The 18,545-nt window shown below is 39.3% G+C and overlaps 2 protein-coding genes across 1 annotated transcript; one reads left to right on the forward strand and one right to left on the reverse strand.

Moving 5' to 3' along the window:
• LOC115434446 (ly6/PLAUR domain-containing protein 6-like) overlaps positions 1-18,545 on the forward strand; it is a 1,359,089-nt gene that overhangs the window by 5,388 nt on the left and 1,335,156 nt on the right.
• LOC115434487 (oxysterol-binding protein-related protein 11) lies at positions 1,093-18,248 on the reverse strand. Its single transcript, XM_030156463.1, has 13 exons — positions 17,837-18,248; positions 17,473-17,541; positions 17,116-17,291; positions 16,706-16,785; positions 14,156-14,344; positions 11,762-11,960; positions 9,562-9,707; positions 9,246-9,386; positions 6,466-6,925; positions 5,116-5,302; positions 4,310-4,492; positions 3,728-3,881; positions 1,093-3,623 (listed from the first exon to the last, which is right to left on the reverse strand). Exons 1-13 carry the CDS (start codon positions 17,950-17,952, stop codon positions 3,567-3,569), a joined length of 2,157 nt encoding a protein of 718 aa, XP_030012323.1. The 5' UTR covers positions 17,953-18,248; the 3' UTR covers positions 1,093-3,566.

The following is an 18,545-nucleotide window of genomic DNA, read 5'->3' on the forward strand; positions in this document are numbered from 1 at the left end:
CAGCTGATAAATTATCTTTTTTTAAAATCTGGAATGCTGCTGTTCAGAAAAAATAGGGTTTTAGTGTTTGTCACAGCCCAGTCAGACTGAGACAGACGAGATGGGAATGAGTTGAAATAGAAACTGATTTTTTCAAAATACAGTGAGCATCAGTGTGTCAGTAGTGTAAGGCATGGCTTTGTGTGTGTGTGTGTGTGTGTGTGTGTGTGTGTGTGTGTGTGTGTGTAAAGAAAATAAAGACAAAGGCCTGTTGCCAGTGGTCAGTGCTGTGGCGTCCAGGTGAAGGGACAGACCAGAGTCACGGCTGGAGCTGAATGACCAGACCAGGACTCAGACCAGAGACCATATTTCTGAAATATCAAAAGTAGAGGATGTTGTTTATAATGTTCCTCAGCTTCCTCATCCATTTCATGTCTCTGTACAAAAAAGAAATAAATTCTTATGACATAAATGCACGTCTTGACTATTTCATGTGGTTGTTTTGAGGGTAATGACGAGTTACTTCAGAATAAGAGTAATTATTTCTACTATAAATGCACATTACACATGAGCAGAATAGTGAGAACCAAATCAGTTCCATCAGAGTTGAACTGTCTATTATCAAAATGAACAAGAAGGTGAAAATAGAGTCGCCTCAAATATTAAGTCATACTTTCAGATTTTTCAGGGAACAGACAATGTAATCAGAAATTGAGTGTTTGATTAATGATTAAGCCAAAAAAAAATATTTTGGTCAAAAAACAACAGCATTGTTTAGGAAATGTGACGATATCCCTTTTGTACTTTTTAATTCACAGTAGTTTTTTTAATTGTAATTTGACATTCCTTGCATATAGTGCCATCTAGTGGGAAACACTTGTAATGACAGACCCAATATTCCAGGTGAGCTGTATACAAACTGTAATGAAATTCTCTGCCCATATCTACATAAAGTGTTCACTGAAGCCTACTCTGATGGTGTCCTTCCTCCCACCCTAACAGAAGCGGTCACAAAGAGGGTAAAGACCCAGGAGAGGCAACGTGTTGATCCACAGTACAGTGCACATTTGGAAACAAATTAAATCACACTTGACAAAAAAATAATGCAACACGTTACAAGTGATACGCAATTTATTTGATTATTTTCACACATTTTTTCTGCAACATCAGGTTTCCTTCAATGTCAGTGCATTTCATAGGTCAGCAAGACAACCAGATAACTCAAAACCAAGAGAATGTCAAAACCTAGGATAAAAGTGCTTACTCTCTCAAGCACTGAAGAAACAAAAAATCAAACGCACACAAATAATACATACACCATTGCATCGGTCAGGTAGAATTCTGATGAAACAGCTGTGCTCCTTAGCTAGAAGACACACACAGAAAGAGTTTGCATAAGGCACCGAGACGTGGAGGGAGTAGCTTATCGATCGCAGGGTGGATTTCGTCTTTCTGCACGAAACACATAGTGGGATTCTTTGAGTGAGAAAAAAAAATTCAATTAAGGGGGTTAAAAAACATGTACATCACAGTATAGAGGAAAACGAAAGCAACACTGATGGAACATAACATTTCAATCTCTATACAAAAAGTGGCTCTAAAAATAAGAGCAATTAAAGCGCAAGATAGGGGATAAACACACATTTGAAGAAAATAAGATTTATTCGCGTTATAAAACAAGCTAATTTGGTTAAGAGCTTTCACAACCGACATTTTTATAAAGGTGGAGTACACAGATTGATAGCATGCATTTAAGGATTTTTCATCCACTGCAGAACTGTAGAGCAAACAAAGTGGAATAGCATTCTTCAGTATGAGCAATCACGCAGAAACTGGTCAATTATATGTCATTCTTTAAAATAGAGTTATTTATCAGCTGGTCTAATATATGCCGACCAACAGGGTGACTTAGTCAATGTGTCATATTAATATTACATTAAAAAGGAATTCAGTTTGGAGAATTTTGAGCTAAATGCACGTGCTGCACTAATCGGATATGATCCACATTAAGGCAACAATAATTAAAATGAATCAGCTGTAGAGGAAAGATAATGACAGGAAGAACTTTTACTTGAATTGGGAGGCGCTTCCGTTTTGAGTAGAACTGTTCAATAGGGCCTGGTCATAAAGTGAACAATATGAATGACTGCATTTTGGATTTTCCTTGAGCAAGAAAGGTCTCCAGAGGAAGCATTAATCTTGATTTTTTTCATAATTCATAATAATCTGTTTCTTCACTTGTATTGTGAGCATGTTTCTCCACTTGTAATCCAAGTGTCACTGACTCTACATCCAACAGGAAGACCATGATTTTAGTTGGAAAATATCATTTTTGCCCCATTTTTGCAGCTGTAATACTTAAAAATATGATGAGCATCTTCAAATTTGGTTATTTTCATATTAAGATCTCTGCAATTAAAAGTTATGAAAATGGTTTAAAGGTGTTGCCATAGTGATGCACAGTTTGTGATCAAATTTGGTAAGCAAATGCATCAGGCTGAACCGTGAAATCCCAACAAAAACCCACCATTTTGGTAGCAATATGCGATTTTTATCCCTTTTTGCCATTTACTGCTGCAAATAAAATTCTATATCAGTCACTTGTTTCTTTCATGCGATGTAATGGATGCAGGAAATGGAACAACAGCTAGTAAAGAGCCATCATATCCAAAATAAAACCTCTGATCTCCAGCTGTAAATGTGCATGTAGGTATAAGAGCCAGTTCATAATGTAATAATTACAATTATAAGTAAACACAGTAATAAAAGGATTTTTTTAAATTTTCCAATTGATGTTTTGTCATTGTAAAGATTATGAATTCAGTTTTAACTTGAGTTCATGTAGAAAGATAAAAAAAACATGAATCTATAACACTAAAAAGAACAAAATTTTAACATGGTCGTGTCACCCAAATAAGCGGATATTTCTATCTGCTAAACTATTCAAAAAGAGCAGTTGCTTACTGTGATCTGATTACATTTTAGAAGTATTGCCTTAATGTGATGATAATTAGTGTGTGAATAAAACATCCTCAGTAACAGCAGACGTGGCTTCAATTTAAGGATCCAACACATAAAAAAAACACATCCAATTCACATCTGGTTCACGCCACAGGGTTTATCAGGCAGTATTTTAATTACTGGGCTTCATTTAAAATTCATTTCGGAAGGAGAATCGTGTGACCCTATTGCGATACTACAGCATGAAAATAAGATGGAGAAAAGAACCATTAAAACAGACCCATATCCAGGTTGATCAGCAGAACCCAAACTGAGAGCATCATTCATCAGACTACGTTAAGGCTGAGTAAATAGAGTACCATCACCTGCATGAGTATGGTTTCATATGTTTGACATTGGATTATAAAAAAACTGATCTGCAGTACAAAAGCTTGTACTTGGAGGCTTTGTGAACGTCATGAGTGAGAGTGGAGAACACTTTCAGTCATGCTGTCTGTCCGTCTGTCCGTCTCCGTGTCTCAGCTTTAGGTCAGTGCACGTCTCATTTCAGAACCGCACACACACACACACTCGCGCTCGTTTCCTGAATCTACAATATCGACATCCGGGAAAACAGACTGAAGAAACTAGGATTTGAAAGCAGAGTTTTTCCAAAGTGGTTTGTGGTAGACCCAGCCGTCGCCCTGGAGGAGAGAAGACCACGATCAATATGTGCTGAGATTGTGGCTGTGGTCGAGCAATTCATTCCCTGCAGTGAGTTAAGATGCTGTAATGCGTTTAGTCTTACCTCCCTCTCAAAATATCTGGTCCTCCATGGGGTTTCCGTCTCAGCGCGGTGTCTCTCCTCCGTCCTCTGCCTCTCCTCCAGGATCCTCTTGTGCTCCGTGGCTTTTTCTATGTCCTTCTGCCGCAAAGACTCTGTCACATGCTGCCACAGGCGTCTGGAAAGCATGATCACCAATTAGAAAAAATACACCCTTGTTTCCTTCAATTTCTTGTTCATTTTAATGCCTGGTACAACTAAAGGTACATTTGTTTGGACAAATATAATGATACCAACAAAAAAAGAGCTCATAAGAGTTTAATTTCAGAGCTGATATCTATCCATTTTACATGTTTTCTTGATTATAACCAAAATCACTAAAGTTTTTACATCAATAGCTGTGGCATTGTACTGCCAAAAACAGTGCTTGTAGTCATTCCATGTTTTCTTTTCTGTCTGTTTTAGTCACATGATACACACAGGAGTTAGTACTTGATTGCATAACCAATGTTTCTGATGACTTTTGATGCTCTAATATTTTTTTCTGCAGCTGTATATATATAAATGCTGCTTCATATAGTCTCCTCTGGGGTTCCCTGTCCTGACCTGGACTCAGTCGGTCCTTGTTTCTCGATGGGTCGGACGAGCTTCCTCGTCACCGGCAGCTTGGTGACGTCCACGACCCTGGTTTCTCCACTGGGGTAGCTGAACTCCAGGGCGCCATTCCACTCGCCCTGAACACGACACACCACCGCGTTGGTGGGGTTGTGCTTCACCTCCGCTGTTACCCTAATGATCACACACACACACACAAAGGCAATCATTCACACTGGATTCATATTATTTTCAAGATGTGATTTCAACACTGACAGTAAGATTTTTTTTCCCCAGTGAGAATAAAAATGTACTGTTCTTGCCTGTACAAGTTAAAAAAAAAAAAAAAAAAAAAAAAGAAAGAAAAGAAAGTAAGTCATCTGGGATTGTGATTAGTGAAACTACTGGGAAACTTTTCTGTTAATTTGGAGAAAAAGTTGTGGTGATTGTGGTAAATTCCAAGATTGGGGAAAGTATTTTTGCATTAATGTTTGCAAATACAACATTAGGAGTTCCTGGACAGACTGATAAATTAAAATTTCAAACTCATTATTTATTAGATGTCATTAATCAAAGCTTAAAAGACACAAATCAACACTACATTAAAACGTAACTAAATCTAATCCATTCCTCAAAATAAGAATAAAAATACTTAAGCGCTCACACTAAAATGAATTTAAAACCCAAACTCATGAACCAAATAAAGATTAAAGAACACTAAACATTTTATAACTACAATAACTCTGGATATCATTGATTTCAGTCCAAATAGTAGCTATAAATAACATAATCCATGTTAGACCAGAGGACGGACTCACTTGTGCAGTTTGCCTCCATAAAAAGGTTTGGTCTGGAAGGTGATGACGGCTGAGTAGCCCGTCTTGGTGCAGCTGATGTTGACCTTCCCACCCAGCTCCACCCACGGCACGGTGAGGATGGAGCGGGCGTACGCACATGGCAGCGTGAACGTGTATTCTTCATCATGCTCCATTAAATACAGACAACCTAAAAACGAAAACAACCACATGATCAGAAGAAGTTAATCATGTTTTGTAACATTCTACCTTCATTATGAGCAGAAGTGGAGTGGAGGTGTTGGAGTCACACTGTATTCAAGTCAAGTGGATTTAACGAGATTTTTTTTTTTTCCCTCAGAAGATGCTTTGTCTGATAAAAGCAGGGGAACCTCAGGTGTAACTGATAACATGGCTCTGTTCCATTTAGTTGACCCAGGAGGCCAACCAGTGAACCAACATTCACTATTCAATGGCCTGAAACTGAGCCACCGAAATGGGACGCAGTCATTTTTAACTACACCGATTACGCCTGTGTGTCGAACAAAAGGTCTCACCAGTCCACATGTACCTGTTACTACGACATGTGTTAGTGTCTTATGGGGATATAAAGAAGATACTGGGGAAACAACTGGCTGATTCATTCAACCGTTTTCTAATGCAATAATATAGTATAATATAGTACAGCATAGTATAGTATAGTATAGTACAGCATAGTATAGTATAGTATAGTACAGTATAGTATAGTATAGTACAGTATAGTATAGTATAGCATAGTACAGTATAGTATAGTATAGTATAAATGCACATAAAGAACATTTATGGAAATGTCTAAAGTGACAACAGTAGTGCACTGACTGCTACTGTTTCTCAGAGTGGACAAAAGCCTGATAATTCCCTAAATTAAGAGTTAACAGTATGTAGCATTTCCATAATAAACACCTAAACTTATGTTTAATGTTACCTTGTGTGCTTTCATAGTGTTAAATGCTTTCAATGATGTTTAACTCAAGAGAAATCTGCAATTCATTCACTATTAATTTGGTTATAACCCGTTTACTGAGTTGAATGAAATTATATGTCCACATCCCTAAATCTCACGTCCACTTTATTTCAGCCTGTTTAGTCTTATTAAAATGCTCATTGGGACAGTGCATATGTTCAGGACTTTTTGGATTAAATGTAGTAACAGAGGAGGTTGATCTACATGTCCAGTCTTGTTCTTTATGGTTTTGACTGAGAAATGTCTAGTGACATTAAATCACATACTGTGTGTTTAATCATACAGAAATAAATGGTGATTTGAAGTAATTTCACTGATGCTCTTCTTAACCAGTGATTCTACATTTTACAAGTCAAAGCCATATTTCTGACCTTCTCCTATCATGGACACTCCAATGGACATGCCCATGAACTTGCTCTTGGTCCACACGTGCGTGTTCACACACATCCGCCTCTCCTGGCATTCGGCATAGAAGCCGGACACAGGGGGGTGGTGAGACACCTGCTCTGCAACAAAGCGCACTTGGTAAGAATCCGGGGGGGTGGTTGGGTCTGGGGTACCCTGCGTGGGCTCTCTGGAGGCCTCGGGCCTCTTGGGCACCCTCCAGGAGCAGTGGAAAGTCTCGCCTATGATGGGGTTGTAGGGCTTCTTGGCGATGGCCCCCTTACGGCCCTCGTGGAAGGAGGTGAGGTAGTACTCCACAAAGCGGACCATGCGGTCCTCTGGGCTGCTGCCGTCGGTGATGATTACAAAGAGGTCCGGGTGGGACATGAAGTCAGCGTACATCTCCAGCAGAGAGCGCTTCTCTAGGATGAAGGTTGGGAGGACCACCTGGAAAAAGAGTCAGCATAAAGAAACAATGAACCTGGTCTTAGTCCTTTGTGGTTTCCATAACCTACTTTCTCAGTAAATCAGGCATGTGATGTCCCATGGTCATGGTCTGGACATGACCCTGGGGCCACAGGGGCCGTCCACTAGATCTCCATCTGAGGTAAACCAAAGGATCCACCAGATTACTGTGATAAATCAGAAACCCAAGAGGAGGATATCCAAATACTGAACACACTGACACTGCAAGATAGAATGTCTGTCTATCCAGGCCTCGTCCTTGAGCTTGTTGTTTTCTTTAGCAGTGTGTATGTCCAGGACTGGTAATTACAAAGCAACAAGTGATTACTTAAGCCTGTACGATCGTCCAGTCCAGGAAATTATTCATTTAGTAGTCCCCCCCAATGGAATCTATATATTTAGAAATATGCCTCTTTGGGTGTTATTTTAAGACTATTCATCCAAACAAATACATTAACAAACAAGTGAACTTTCACTATAACAGTGTGCGTGAAGTTAATGTATTTCACTATATACTTTTACACATGTAACATAACTGCATTATTTATTAAATTTAATGAAAAAGACACTTTGCCTTTACCATTAAGTAGTCAAATTTATAAGGACATATTTATTGTGAGACCGGTATGTAGGTAAAATAGGACACGTATAGGACATGCCATAGATCACAGAAATGTAGGCCAAGGCCAAGTGGATCCAGTTCACCTCATCTGCAGACAATGTCACACCCACAACACAATCTGATTGGACACTTGATTGGATGCTTGGTAGCAGTCAGTGAGTATTTGACTACCACCAAACAGGGAAGTAAAAAAAAAAAATGGAAGCACTCAGTGGGAAAATAAATTAAAAAATAAATAAACCAACCTACTCACCCCTTTGGTTTTGGTTTATTTAAATAGTTAAGAAGCAGGTGATCCGACCAACAGTGGAGCTCATGTAGAGGGGATACGTGTCACAGTATTCCCTCACTGTGGGAATTTGATCAAAAACTGACTAATTCAAGCTTTTCCTACGCTACTGGAATAACATTAAAAGCCCCATTACACACGTACCAGTGACTCTGGGTCCTTAAATGCCTAAAATCATCTACACTTTAGCCTTGTCATGTCTTAACAAATTGGTAAAATTATGAGGCTAACATGCCATCAGCGTCATCAGGGACTTCAGGCTGTTTTCAATGTTTTTTGTAAAATATTTGTCCAGACCCTACTGTGAGAAAAACTACAAAAACAAACCAACATAGAACTAGAAAGCACCAATGCTCATCCAGCTAGTGCGTCCCATTGTGTTACGCTGGGGCCCTCCATCAAAAACATCAACTCATATAACTCAGATGCTGAAATTTTTTATTAATTTCATCTCATATGAAAAATGTAGGTTCAGGTTCCGATTTGAGATGCTCTTAATTAACGCTGTTGTTATACTTTTAATAACTTTTACATTATTGGTGGCGTTCTGTATGTATGTTTTTAGTTTTGTGTTTTATGTATGGTTTTAGCGCTGAGTTTTACTGTGTTTTATGTAGATTTTTATGAATGAAATTTCTATTTTCTATAACTTCTGCTGCTGCTGACTTGGCCGGGACACTCTTACAAAAAAAGATTTTTAATCCTAGTTAATAAAATAATAAATAATACAATTAAAAATAATAGCTGATGCTTCTTTAAAATCATCATTAAAAACATATTTCTGCTTCAAACTGTGGTGAATTATCTTTGAATGAGCAAATAGATGCGTCTGCATCTTGAGCAAGACAACACTAATGAGGAACTTTACATAACATTACAGCTGCTTGGGAAGTCAAAATACAGAGTGTATGGCAAAGAAAAACTTTTTTTCTCAGTATAGAGATAAAACGCGGGGTTTCCCTACTATTGTAAGACTTTGGGCCCACAGGACCCAAGTCATCTAATCTATTCCAGTAGACTTCTCTTGATACTTTTGTGTGTTGTTTATTTGTTAAGATCTGTGTCTTTGCCAGTGTTTTGAACACAGATATGGTAATAATAAAGGTCCAAAAGTATGCAAAAAATAACATTTTTAAATGAAAAACACAACATTCAGTCTGTGGACAATTCCTGAACCCTATTAATGTATCTAGCCTATAACACCCAGCACCTAAGCCCTCTAACCCCCCAGAGAAAAGCTTGAAATAGGTCATCAACTGCACTCACAATATACTTCAAATGTCTTAAATGTAAGTTGTTGTAAACTAGAGGAACCGTGTGTAGACACTGTGTGATGTGCTGGTTGTTGGGGGATGGGGTTTCTGCTTGGCAGTACATGGAACTCGACCTACCCGTGTGAGGTCCATGCCCAGCTTCAGCTGGGACAACAGGTGTAGGATGACGCTGCGCTCCTCTTCCACAGCACCCAGGTCCTCCTCCTTGTCTGTGAAGTTGTCCTCCAGCTCATCCTCTGCATCTATGTCTTCCTGTTCCTGAAGGGAGGCCAGTGTGATTTATTCAACAACCTGCGTCAATGACTGAGAGTAAGTGTCGTTTTGCTTATATAACAGGACCTATGGCGAAAACTTGATGAAATAAAGTCTAAAAACAGAGCTGAAGTTGTAGACTGAAGTGCTTCATGGGGGAGGTTGGTGTCCTCAGTCTTACCCCCGAGAAGCTGCAGGACTCTGGGGTACTGAGCTCCAGGCGTCCCCCCTCCAGCGGACCCTCCCCTGTGGTGAAGCTGCCAAGGGAGCTGCTGCCGTTCTTCAGGATGTCGGGCAGTTTGGGCTCCAGCCACTCGATCGTGGGCCCTGCCGTGGACGAGGAGTGCACAGGGGCAGGATCAGACGTGCTCATGGTACTGTCCCCCCTCCCACCCGAGGCCCCCCGACACTCACAGCTGCACACGCACACACAGCAGCTACCATTCACCACACAACACCTCACAACTGTCCGGCTGCTGACTGGACAGATGGCTATTCCTTAAACAGCTCGACCAAAAGAGTGTAACCCAACCCCGACGACAAGCGAGGATCAGGATACTGTGGCCCCGCCAACAGGAAGCATCCTCATCCTCTGATTGGCCGGAGCCTCTCTGTATGGCGTGGGGTTTTTTATGTATGTTTAGAGGTGGGCAGATCTCATTCAAATTCACCTTGTGCGCCGTCAGACAGCTTAATCTGATTGGCTGCTGCCATGAGTCCGGCCTAATGAAATATACATTGAGTAATGAGATCTGTTGTGAAAAACTGGGACATTAGCTGGACCTTTTCCCATTTCAAATCATCCCGAATAGAGAAGGGTCCACATATCAGCAAGTCCGACACCTCATCTTGGGTGATCCCTAAAACACAGTAACTTTTTTTTTTCCCTGAGTTGAACTAGAACTGTCCTCCAAGTGTTACTGATGGATATTTTAGCGATCTGAGATCTAATTACCTTCGAGACAGGTGGTAAGAATAGGTACAGTTGCCTATCAATAATGCAAAATAATTCCACTGTCCGGCCAACACAAACTGCTAGTCTAGATTGGAAGCAGCCCTGCATGTGCATGGCCATGATTTGTCCACACGGAACTTCAGCTGACAGACCTATCAACTGAACAGAAACAACGGATTCTGAAATCAAACATCCAAGCTTTGTTTTCACCTGTTACCACTACTTTAAATGTCACATGGAATGAAATGAAGACCAGCTTTCCAGTAACTAAAACTGGCCCGATTTTACATACTCAAATGATTTCATTTGGCTGCAGGTACCGCCTGTTCCTGCTGAACCTGGAAAATCTAGTTCGATTTATTGTGCACCTGCAACCTTGGGCAGCACGCAGAAAAAAGACTTAAGATTTTGTTATTTATATTTCTATTCTATATTTTATTATTTATTTTACTGAATTTTCAGCTATTTTCACATTTATTGTTCAATCTGGTTTCTGTCTAAGTCTTTTGATTATTTTTTGAACTATTAAATTCAATTCTTCTCAACTGTTTTTTCGATTACATTACTAATGAGCCCCCAATTTATTCCCAGATTAAATAAAGGTTTAACATCATATTTGGGACTTAAGTTGTTGGGTTTTTTTGTATTAAATTGGATAAAAATTTCCTATGCAGTTAAAATACATAATTTGTATCCTTGTAAAACAAATAAAATGATGCATATTTCTGAAACGCATATCAAAGAAATAAGAATTAGTATTGATACACCCAGTGTGTTTTAAATAAATGTTGTTGTCTATTGCATTTACGTTTGCATCACATTACATTTATTAGTCTATTTATGTTAAAGGTATGTAACTTATGTATATTTTATACATTTTCTAAGAATTAAAACACATAAATAGTTTAATTTTAACATCAATGCTTCAGAAAACAGTATACCTGGAGTCTAATGCTCAGTGAGGAAACAGGCCTTAACACTGCTTGGTTCAGTTAACCTGATCTGCATAACATTCATGTGAGAACTGTTGTGCAAAAACAGTTATTTTGAGATTTGAAAGTGTAATGTCTGACAAAGAAAAAAAAAAAGGAAAACAAGTACAGCAGTATAAACTCATATTTGTATAGTGATTGCTAATTATAGTTGTCAACTCCATATTTAGCCCGATCTTCTTGCCTGATAATGTCATTAGTAAATTTCCTGTTTTCTTTACTTGAATTACAGTGTGCTTAAAAGTAAATATGGAACTTTTGCCCAGTGACACCTGCAGCTTTAAGGCCTTATTTTCCATAGTATGTATTTAATGCCTTTAAAGACTTTTTATGGACCTGTGGGAACCCTGCAGAGGAAAGGCACATGCGAACTTGCAAGTGTACAAACAAATAACGCATGCAGCTAATGCACACAGTGATACTCATCCACTGACCTCCCAGCGAGCCCCTCTGCCGGGCCACCTGCTGTAGGTGGAGGATGTGCAAGCACTCGTTCAGGCAGGTCATGGTGGCCATAGATGTGGCCTTGAGCATTAGCAGGTCTTGGTCTAAGGGGGACAGGCCAGGGGCTGCGGGCAGGCCCTCGATGCTCTGGATCAGGTCTCTGTGCTGTCCTTGGGCCTGGCTCATCATCTGGGGGGAGGGTCAGAAGGACAGTATATATATCAGTGAGCTGTACAGACGTTAGATGCCGGTTGTTTAACTGGGATCCTTTCACCGGGGGCCTGCACTAGGCTTTGTGGTTAGGAGGGTAATTTAAAACCTGGCTTTACAGTGTTATGTCTGGTTCACTTTTTACTAACCTGCACCGACATTGTCTACCAATCTATCAGTTCTCTTAGAAAACAGTTTCACCACTCCAAGATCCCATTAACCTTAAAGATAAGGAATATCTTAACCCTGTGGTTTTCTCTTACCAGTACCTATATGAGAAATATAGATTCTGAACAGGAAGAACAGCTTATCTTTGTTCTATAGAGTGTTGTCAGGTAACATAACCCTCAAATAGAAACTGATTAAAGCACTAAAGCCTTATACTTATTGACCTCATAAGATTTGACGGTAAGCCTACTTACCAGTTTAGATTTTACTTTCATATGTGTTCAATTGCTACGACTGAAAAAATAAAGCTAAAATGATCTTACACTTGACAAGAATACATCTTGACACTTTAATGTAATACACCATTGTAATTACAGCGAGATGGCTTAATGATGTGATAGTGATACATGTATTAACTTACACATTCACACAGTGGGCAGACTGTTGACAGCTTTCCTTCCTGGCTTTTGGCTGCAGTCGCTGTGTTCCTTTTAGTCTGTGTTACATTTTCAAATTACCGGACTCTACTTAGGTTGGAGCTTCTTCTTCTTGTGAGAAATAGGTAGCTCTAGAGCCGTCCATCGTGACACTACTCATTGCTTACTATCTGTTTCAGGATACTAGACTTGTGTATTCAGAAAACAAATAAATACTCAGTAGTCTTGGATTTCCTAAAAATACTGGCAACATTCACGCTTTGAAAATCTGAACAATGATATCGACTTGTATAGTTATACAACATATTACTGTTATTGTGCTACTTTTCTATTCATTATTTAATATATATTGTATTATATAACAAAAAATATATTATATAAGTAAAAACTACAAAAAAATTTTGAATTTCTTCTGAAAATAGCTGTGTGTGAACAACTGCATGAGACAAACCTGTTGGTTTGAATATGCAGGGCAGTGGAAACTGAACTGTGATGTTAATTTAAATTTAGGGGACGACAACAGCACCCTCTGGTGGACAATACACATCAGTGACATGGCTTGAGGTGAAAATGAAATTGCACAACTCAAACCAAAGTTCATCTGAGGATTAAATATTTGACTCTCACTGCATGTCTTAAAGGGACATGTAGCTGCTTGTCCTTTTTAAGAGACTCTGTAAGGAAACATTGCTGTACCAAATAATGACTGAAACTCACCATGCATTGCCATAAAAATTCAACATGATGTCTATTCATTCATTTTCTGAACCCACTTTATCCTCACTAGGGTCACGGGGCTTGGTTGGAGTCTATCCCAGCTACTTACAGGCGAGGGCAGGGTACACCATGGACATTTTGCCAGTTCATCGCAGGGCTGACATATAGAGACAATCAATCACTCACATTCACACCTATGGGCAATTTTAGATTAACCAGTTAACCTATCAGTGCATGTCTTTGGATGGTGGGAGGAAACTGGAGTACCTGGAGAGAACCCACGCAGACACAGGGAGAACATGCAAACTCCACACAGATAGGTCACACCCCCGTCAACTGGTGCTGGAATTGAATCCAGGACCTTCTTGCTGTGAGGCATGAGTGCTAACCACTGCACCACCATGTCACCCACACATCTATTATCAGATAAATCCAGAAGTACAGCTCAGAAAAAACTGGAGAACAGATAAGTGTTTGAATGAATGAATCAGTTCTAGAAACACCTGACAATATTTCTGCCCAGCACCCACTACCGTACAGTTTTGACAGTTTCCGCCATCTGTTTGGTTGCGCAACAAAGCTTCAAATGTCACAGACAAAAATCTGATAGCATTTTGACTAGATCAGACGCAGATGTTCCTGATTTTATCTGCATCTACCAAACAGACATAATTTCATCTTGTATCATGCATGTACAAATATATAAATGTGAGTAGGCTACAGGAAGTATACTGAAGAAACCTAAACTTGATAAACATGCAAACAATTTGCCCCTGCAGGAAACATGCACACATTTTGCATTTATGTATATCTAATAATTTAAAGATAAAGTATGTCTCAGATAATGTGTACCTCTCTGGCGTCCAGCAGGTGGTCTGGCAACAGTGACCTCTTGCTTGAGTAGAGTGAAGAGCCCTTGTGGACCTGTGACCAGCTGAATAAGGAGGCTGGGTTCTGGCTGGGCCGCCGTAGGGACATGGGGGAGCTGCCGCTGCCTTGCGATGCCATAGAGTAACTCCGGGACTTAGGTGGCGGATTACTCTGTGAAATATAGAGCAACTATTTAGAATACACCTTATTATATTCTTGTTTCAGCTCGGGGCTCATGATACCTGTAACTGGTGAAAATGTCAGAGTTCAAACTATTTTAACAACTCTGAGCTGAGAAAATCATTCCTACTTTTGCCAGAGCTGCAGGGGTGTCCAGAACTGTTATAAGCTGCAATGGACTGTGACGAGACCAGTGATTTGTGAACCCTTGATGACATTTAGCTTGTAAAAAGATAATTTTAGTGATAGAGGCAGACTGTGCCAAAAAGTTCTAATCTACTTTAGACGGCAAACTTCCTTGTTATGTGCATATGACGAAACTCCTAGAGATTGCAACGTAATGAAAAAAATGTAGAAAGATGTAAAAATGTATAAGATTCAAACACATATGGTCTTCCCTAGGTACAAGTAAAGAAGTGAACAGATACCTGTATTTATCTGTGATGACAAGCCAAGTCACTATCAACTGGATAATCTGCTACTACGACTATATTCCTACTCTGTATCTCTCAAGTGCGATATAGGAATTGACTACTACAATACAGATATTAGAGCAAATCGTGCATATGCAAGACATCAAAAAGTAAACATAAAGATTTAAAGATTGTCAATACATTTCAAATTAAATCCCAATCCATCCAAACCCAAGTCAGTCTCTTATCTTCCTTAAAATGTCTGTCTCATATCAGCTATTTCCTGGAGGCTAATTACAGAATAACACTGCAAAGTTTCATCATTAATTACCTATTAAATACAGACATGTTCACTGCTTCATTTTGACCTAAAAAGAGTAATTTATGGTTGAAACAAATCAACCACACCCTCATAAAATTATAGAAGTTTATCTTTTTATGTGTGTGCATACTTTGGCCTCTAATTTTCTGTCTCTCCTCTTCAGTATAAAAGACTGAACAAGACAAGTTAAAAGCTCACAGTTACTTTTTATCAGAAAGCAGAGTCCATACTAACCTGTACATAGGCCTCTTTTTAAACACAAAATTAAAACAACTGAAACACTGCCTGAGTATCAGCAGTGTAGATCAGTGTGAGCACAGTTCTCTGCAATACTGATTCACGACTGAAGCCTGTTGCACTGTACACTGTTAATTTAATTATAAGCTGCTGGCATTCTTCAACAGCCTTCCAGATTTGAACTTGTGGAGGTGTGGTTGTGGTTAAAATAACAAGAGTGGCAGTAGACCTTGCACCGGCTAACTTAACACTCTTAAAAGATGTTTGTTTTTGTTTTTTTGGCTTAACTCTACTCCAGTGAGACAAAAAAAGATGTTGTATTATAATTACTTTCATTTAAGTTGCTGAAGTACATGTGATAGATTAAATATCACCTTTTTACTACCTACCTCTGTCAGATGAAACACATTATTGTACTTGGACTGGACTGATAAAAAAAGGAGCATTTCACAGTTTAGCCAATTTACCTAAAACCTTAATCTACACATGCCTGAAATATAGCCTTAGTCTAATGAGTATGATCCAATATTCGTAATTCAATGTATATTGTTCAATTTCAAATTTAAAAGAAGAAATAATCAGTGCTACTTATTTATCTTTCTACCTAAAATCCACCCTCTCAACCCACTCAGTGTCACAATAGTGGGGCGTTAAAATATAGTGTTAACTGCACAGGATCCTGCAGATCAGTAACAAAATTAATACTAATGACTGCAGTCCTTACACACAGGCCATATCCCTGTGAATTTTTACATAAACATTAATATTTAACAGCTCTACGCACTGGCTTCCGCTCATTATTCTTTCGCAGTGTGGAAGGAAGTTAGGAACCTGGAGATTTTCATTAAATTTAGTATAACCATGGTGATAATGGTGATAATAGTGTCACTGCTATGCCCTTTAAATGACACAGGAGGTAATTTCAGGATATTGTGGCTTATCCTGCTCAAAATGTGTGTACTAATGACACTCAGTGTTTATTAGAGGTGAGGAAATTTATCAGTTATAAGATGCACTGTGATGCTGAGACTGTAATTGAATAGTTATGTTTTATTTTGGTGATGTTTACATGGTGACGTGGGTCACTAATAGTGGCATCAAAAAGATACAGCTGCTGATTTTATAGACTGTTGTAGTATGAGTTTGGAAGCATTCTCTAAGTAAAAAACACATCTCAGATTTATTTGACTGGTTGTATTAAGTGATGAAAAAATTGTAATACTGTAATATCAAAAACTGAGACTGTAACACACTGGTATGCTTTGGGAACTGAGCACTGGAATCATTGGCAGGTGAATCCTAATCAGATTGTGAAGACAGTGAAGAGTCACACCTCCAGAGTTCATAAGATTTGCTAATGGGATAATGTATATGTCTTACCTTCCCCATGGCCTCTGTGTGGTGCTGTGTGCAGATCTGCAGTCTGCTCACCCAGTGCTGCCTCTCTTTGGCATCGGTAGCTGGATATACACACACAAAAGAGGGAGTAAAACCTTATTACAGTTACTCTAGGATGATCTTACTCTGGATCGATTCCAGTGAGCAGCTGCCTTACTGGCTACAGATAATGGAAAACATGCAGATCAATGCATCATGACCCTGATGGATGGTGATGACAGACAGGCGGCCTCGAGTTTAAAAAATGAGCTGACAGGCAAATAAGCTTTGTTTCTGGGATTGAACGCTCAGAGTGGAGCACACCAGCTCAGCATAAAGAACTGACATCATAACCACTTAACATGATATATTGTGCTGGTAGTGATGTATAGTGACTGGGAACAGGCACATACCCCTGAGCTTGTACTGCTCCCCGCTGATGGCGTTTACAGTGAAGGTATGTGAATCCTCATCACTGGGAGAAATGACAGCCCCAGCCAGGGGGAGCATGCCACGGGGCTTCTGGGGGCGTGACTGCTCATTGACAAAGTACTCCAACAAGCCAGCCTCATTGTTTAAGACAAAGAACCTGAAAACAACAGATTATGACATTTTCTACTCTATGGCACTCCAGAGCATTAATCATATGTACAAAAAACAGAAATGGGGGCTGTTGGTGAGATTTGATAATGATATATCATCATAAATAGGGTGACTATATTCTAGTACCAACAACCAGCCATGTATTCAACATAGGTGTGAAAAATCACCTGTATTGCCACCCTGTTACCAGGTTGGTGTACTTCATCAAGTAGCCATCAATATTCTCCATGTGGTCACTAGTTATCAGGCAAAAGGAAAAGAGAAAACTCTTGTTAAAATATCAGGAGTATACACCCATAAACATACAAAAACATTCCCTTGTGACAGATGACAGATTTGCTCAAAGGCCAAACCTCAACAATAATATTTTGGCAGTCAAAATATATGATGAAAGAACATTAAAACATCTTAAAACTGTGTGGAATTATTATTGCTTCTGGGGATCACTGGCTAATTAACAAAATACGCTTTCTCTCATTTAGCTTCTACGACCAAGTGTACAAACATTACCAGGATGGAACAGCGACCCACCTGTACTGCCAGCTTTTGGCACTTGCTCTCCCCGAGCTCGGGGTCCTGTTTTGGGGAAACACATCCAGCTTTCCTTCGTTGTCCGTGATTCGAATAGCCGCTGTTTCCCCTTGCATAGTCACTAGCAACGAGCCTCAGACGCTAACACAGCTCGCTAGCCTGTGATGCTAGCTAAGTCACCACAGATGTGATTAAGTACACGAGAACCTCTTTATAAAACCGAGAGAAGCCGACAGCGCATGACTCATATAAACACACCACACACCACACATTCGGCGAACTGTTAACTGGACGCGCTGAATAACGGAGGGAAAAACATTGTCTAATAGATTGAATTGTTGGATAGCTTGTCAGCTAGCTCGTCTTGCAATATACTGCTATGCTTTGGCAGGAAAACAGTCATGTGACTCGCCCACGAGCGCTTGCTTCCGTGAGAGAAAACACCCATAGAGGAAAAAAAGGGGTTACAAATAAATAACTTTAAAAAATAATAATAATAATAATAACTGAATAATTGCCATAAAAATACATTTGGACAGGTTTCTGTCACTTTAGGAAATATATAAAATGTGGAGGTAGTAAAGGTAAAACTAAACCGGAAGTTCATCTATACAGTTGATTTTGCATCAATGTGTATTAATGATATATGATCAACTGACTGCAAAAAAAAAGCAAATAAATGAGTGTCACGTATGCGGTATATGTGAGC

The sequence above is a fragment of the Sphaeramia orbicularis genome, chromosome 2, assembly GCF_902148855.1.
Source record: "Sphaeramia orbicularis chromosome 2, fSphaOr1.1, whole genome shotgun sequence".
NCBI classification, from domain to species: domain Eukaryota; kingdom Metazoa; phylum Chordata; class Actinopteri; order Kurtiformes; family Apogonidae; genus Sphaeramia; species Sphaeramia orbicularis.

Coding starts and splice junctions, on each gene's coding strand:
- LOC115434487 (XM_030156463.1), bottom strand. CDS start 17,952: ATGCAAGGGGAAACAGCGGCTATTCGAATCACGGACAACGAAGGAAAG. Junction 16,786..17,115: donor GGAGCAGTACAAGCTCAGGG/GTATGTGCCTGT, acceptor GTGTATATCCAG/CTACCGATGCCAAAGAGAGG. Junction 5,303..6,465: donor AGTGTCCATGATAGGAGAAG/GTCAGAAATATG, acceptor TTTCGTTTTTAG/GTTGTCTGTATTTAATGGAG.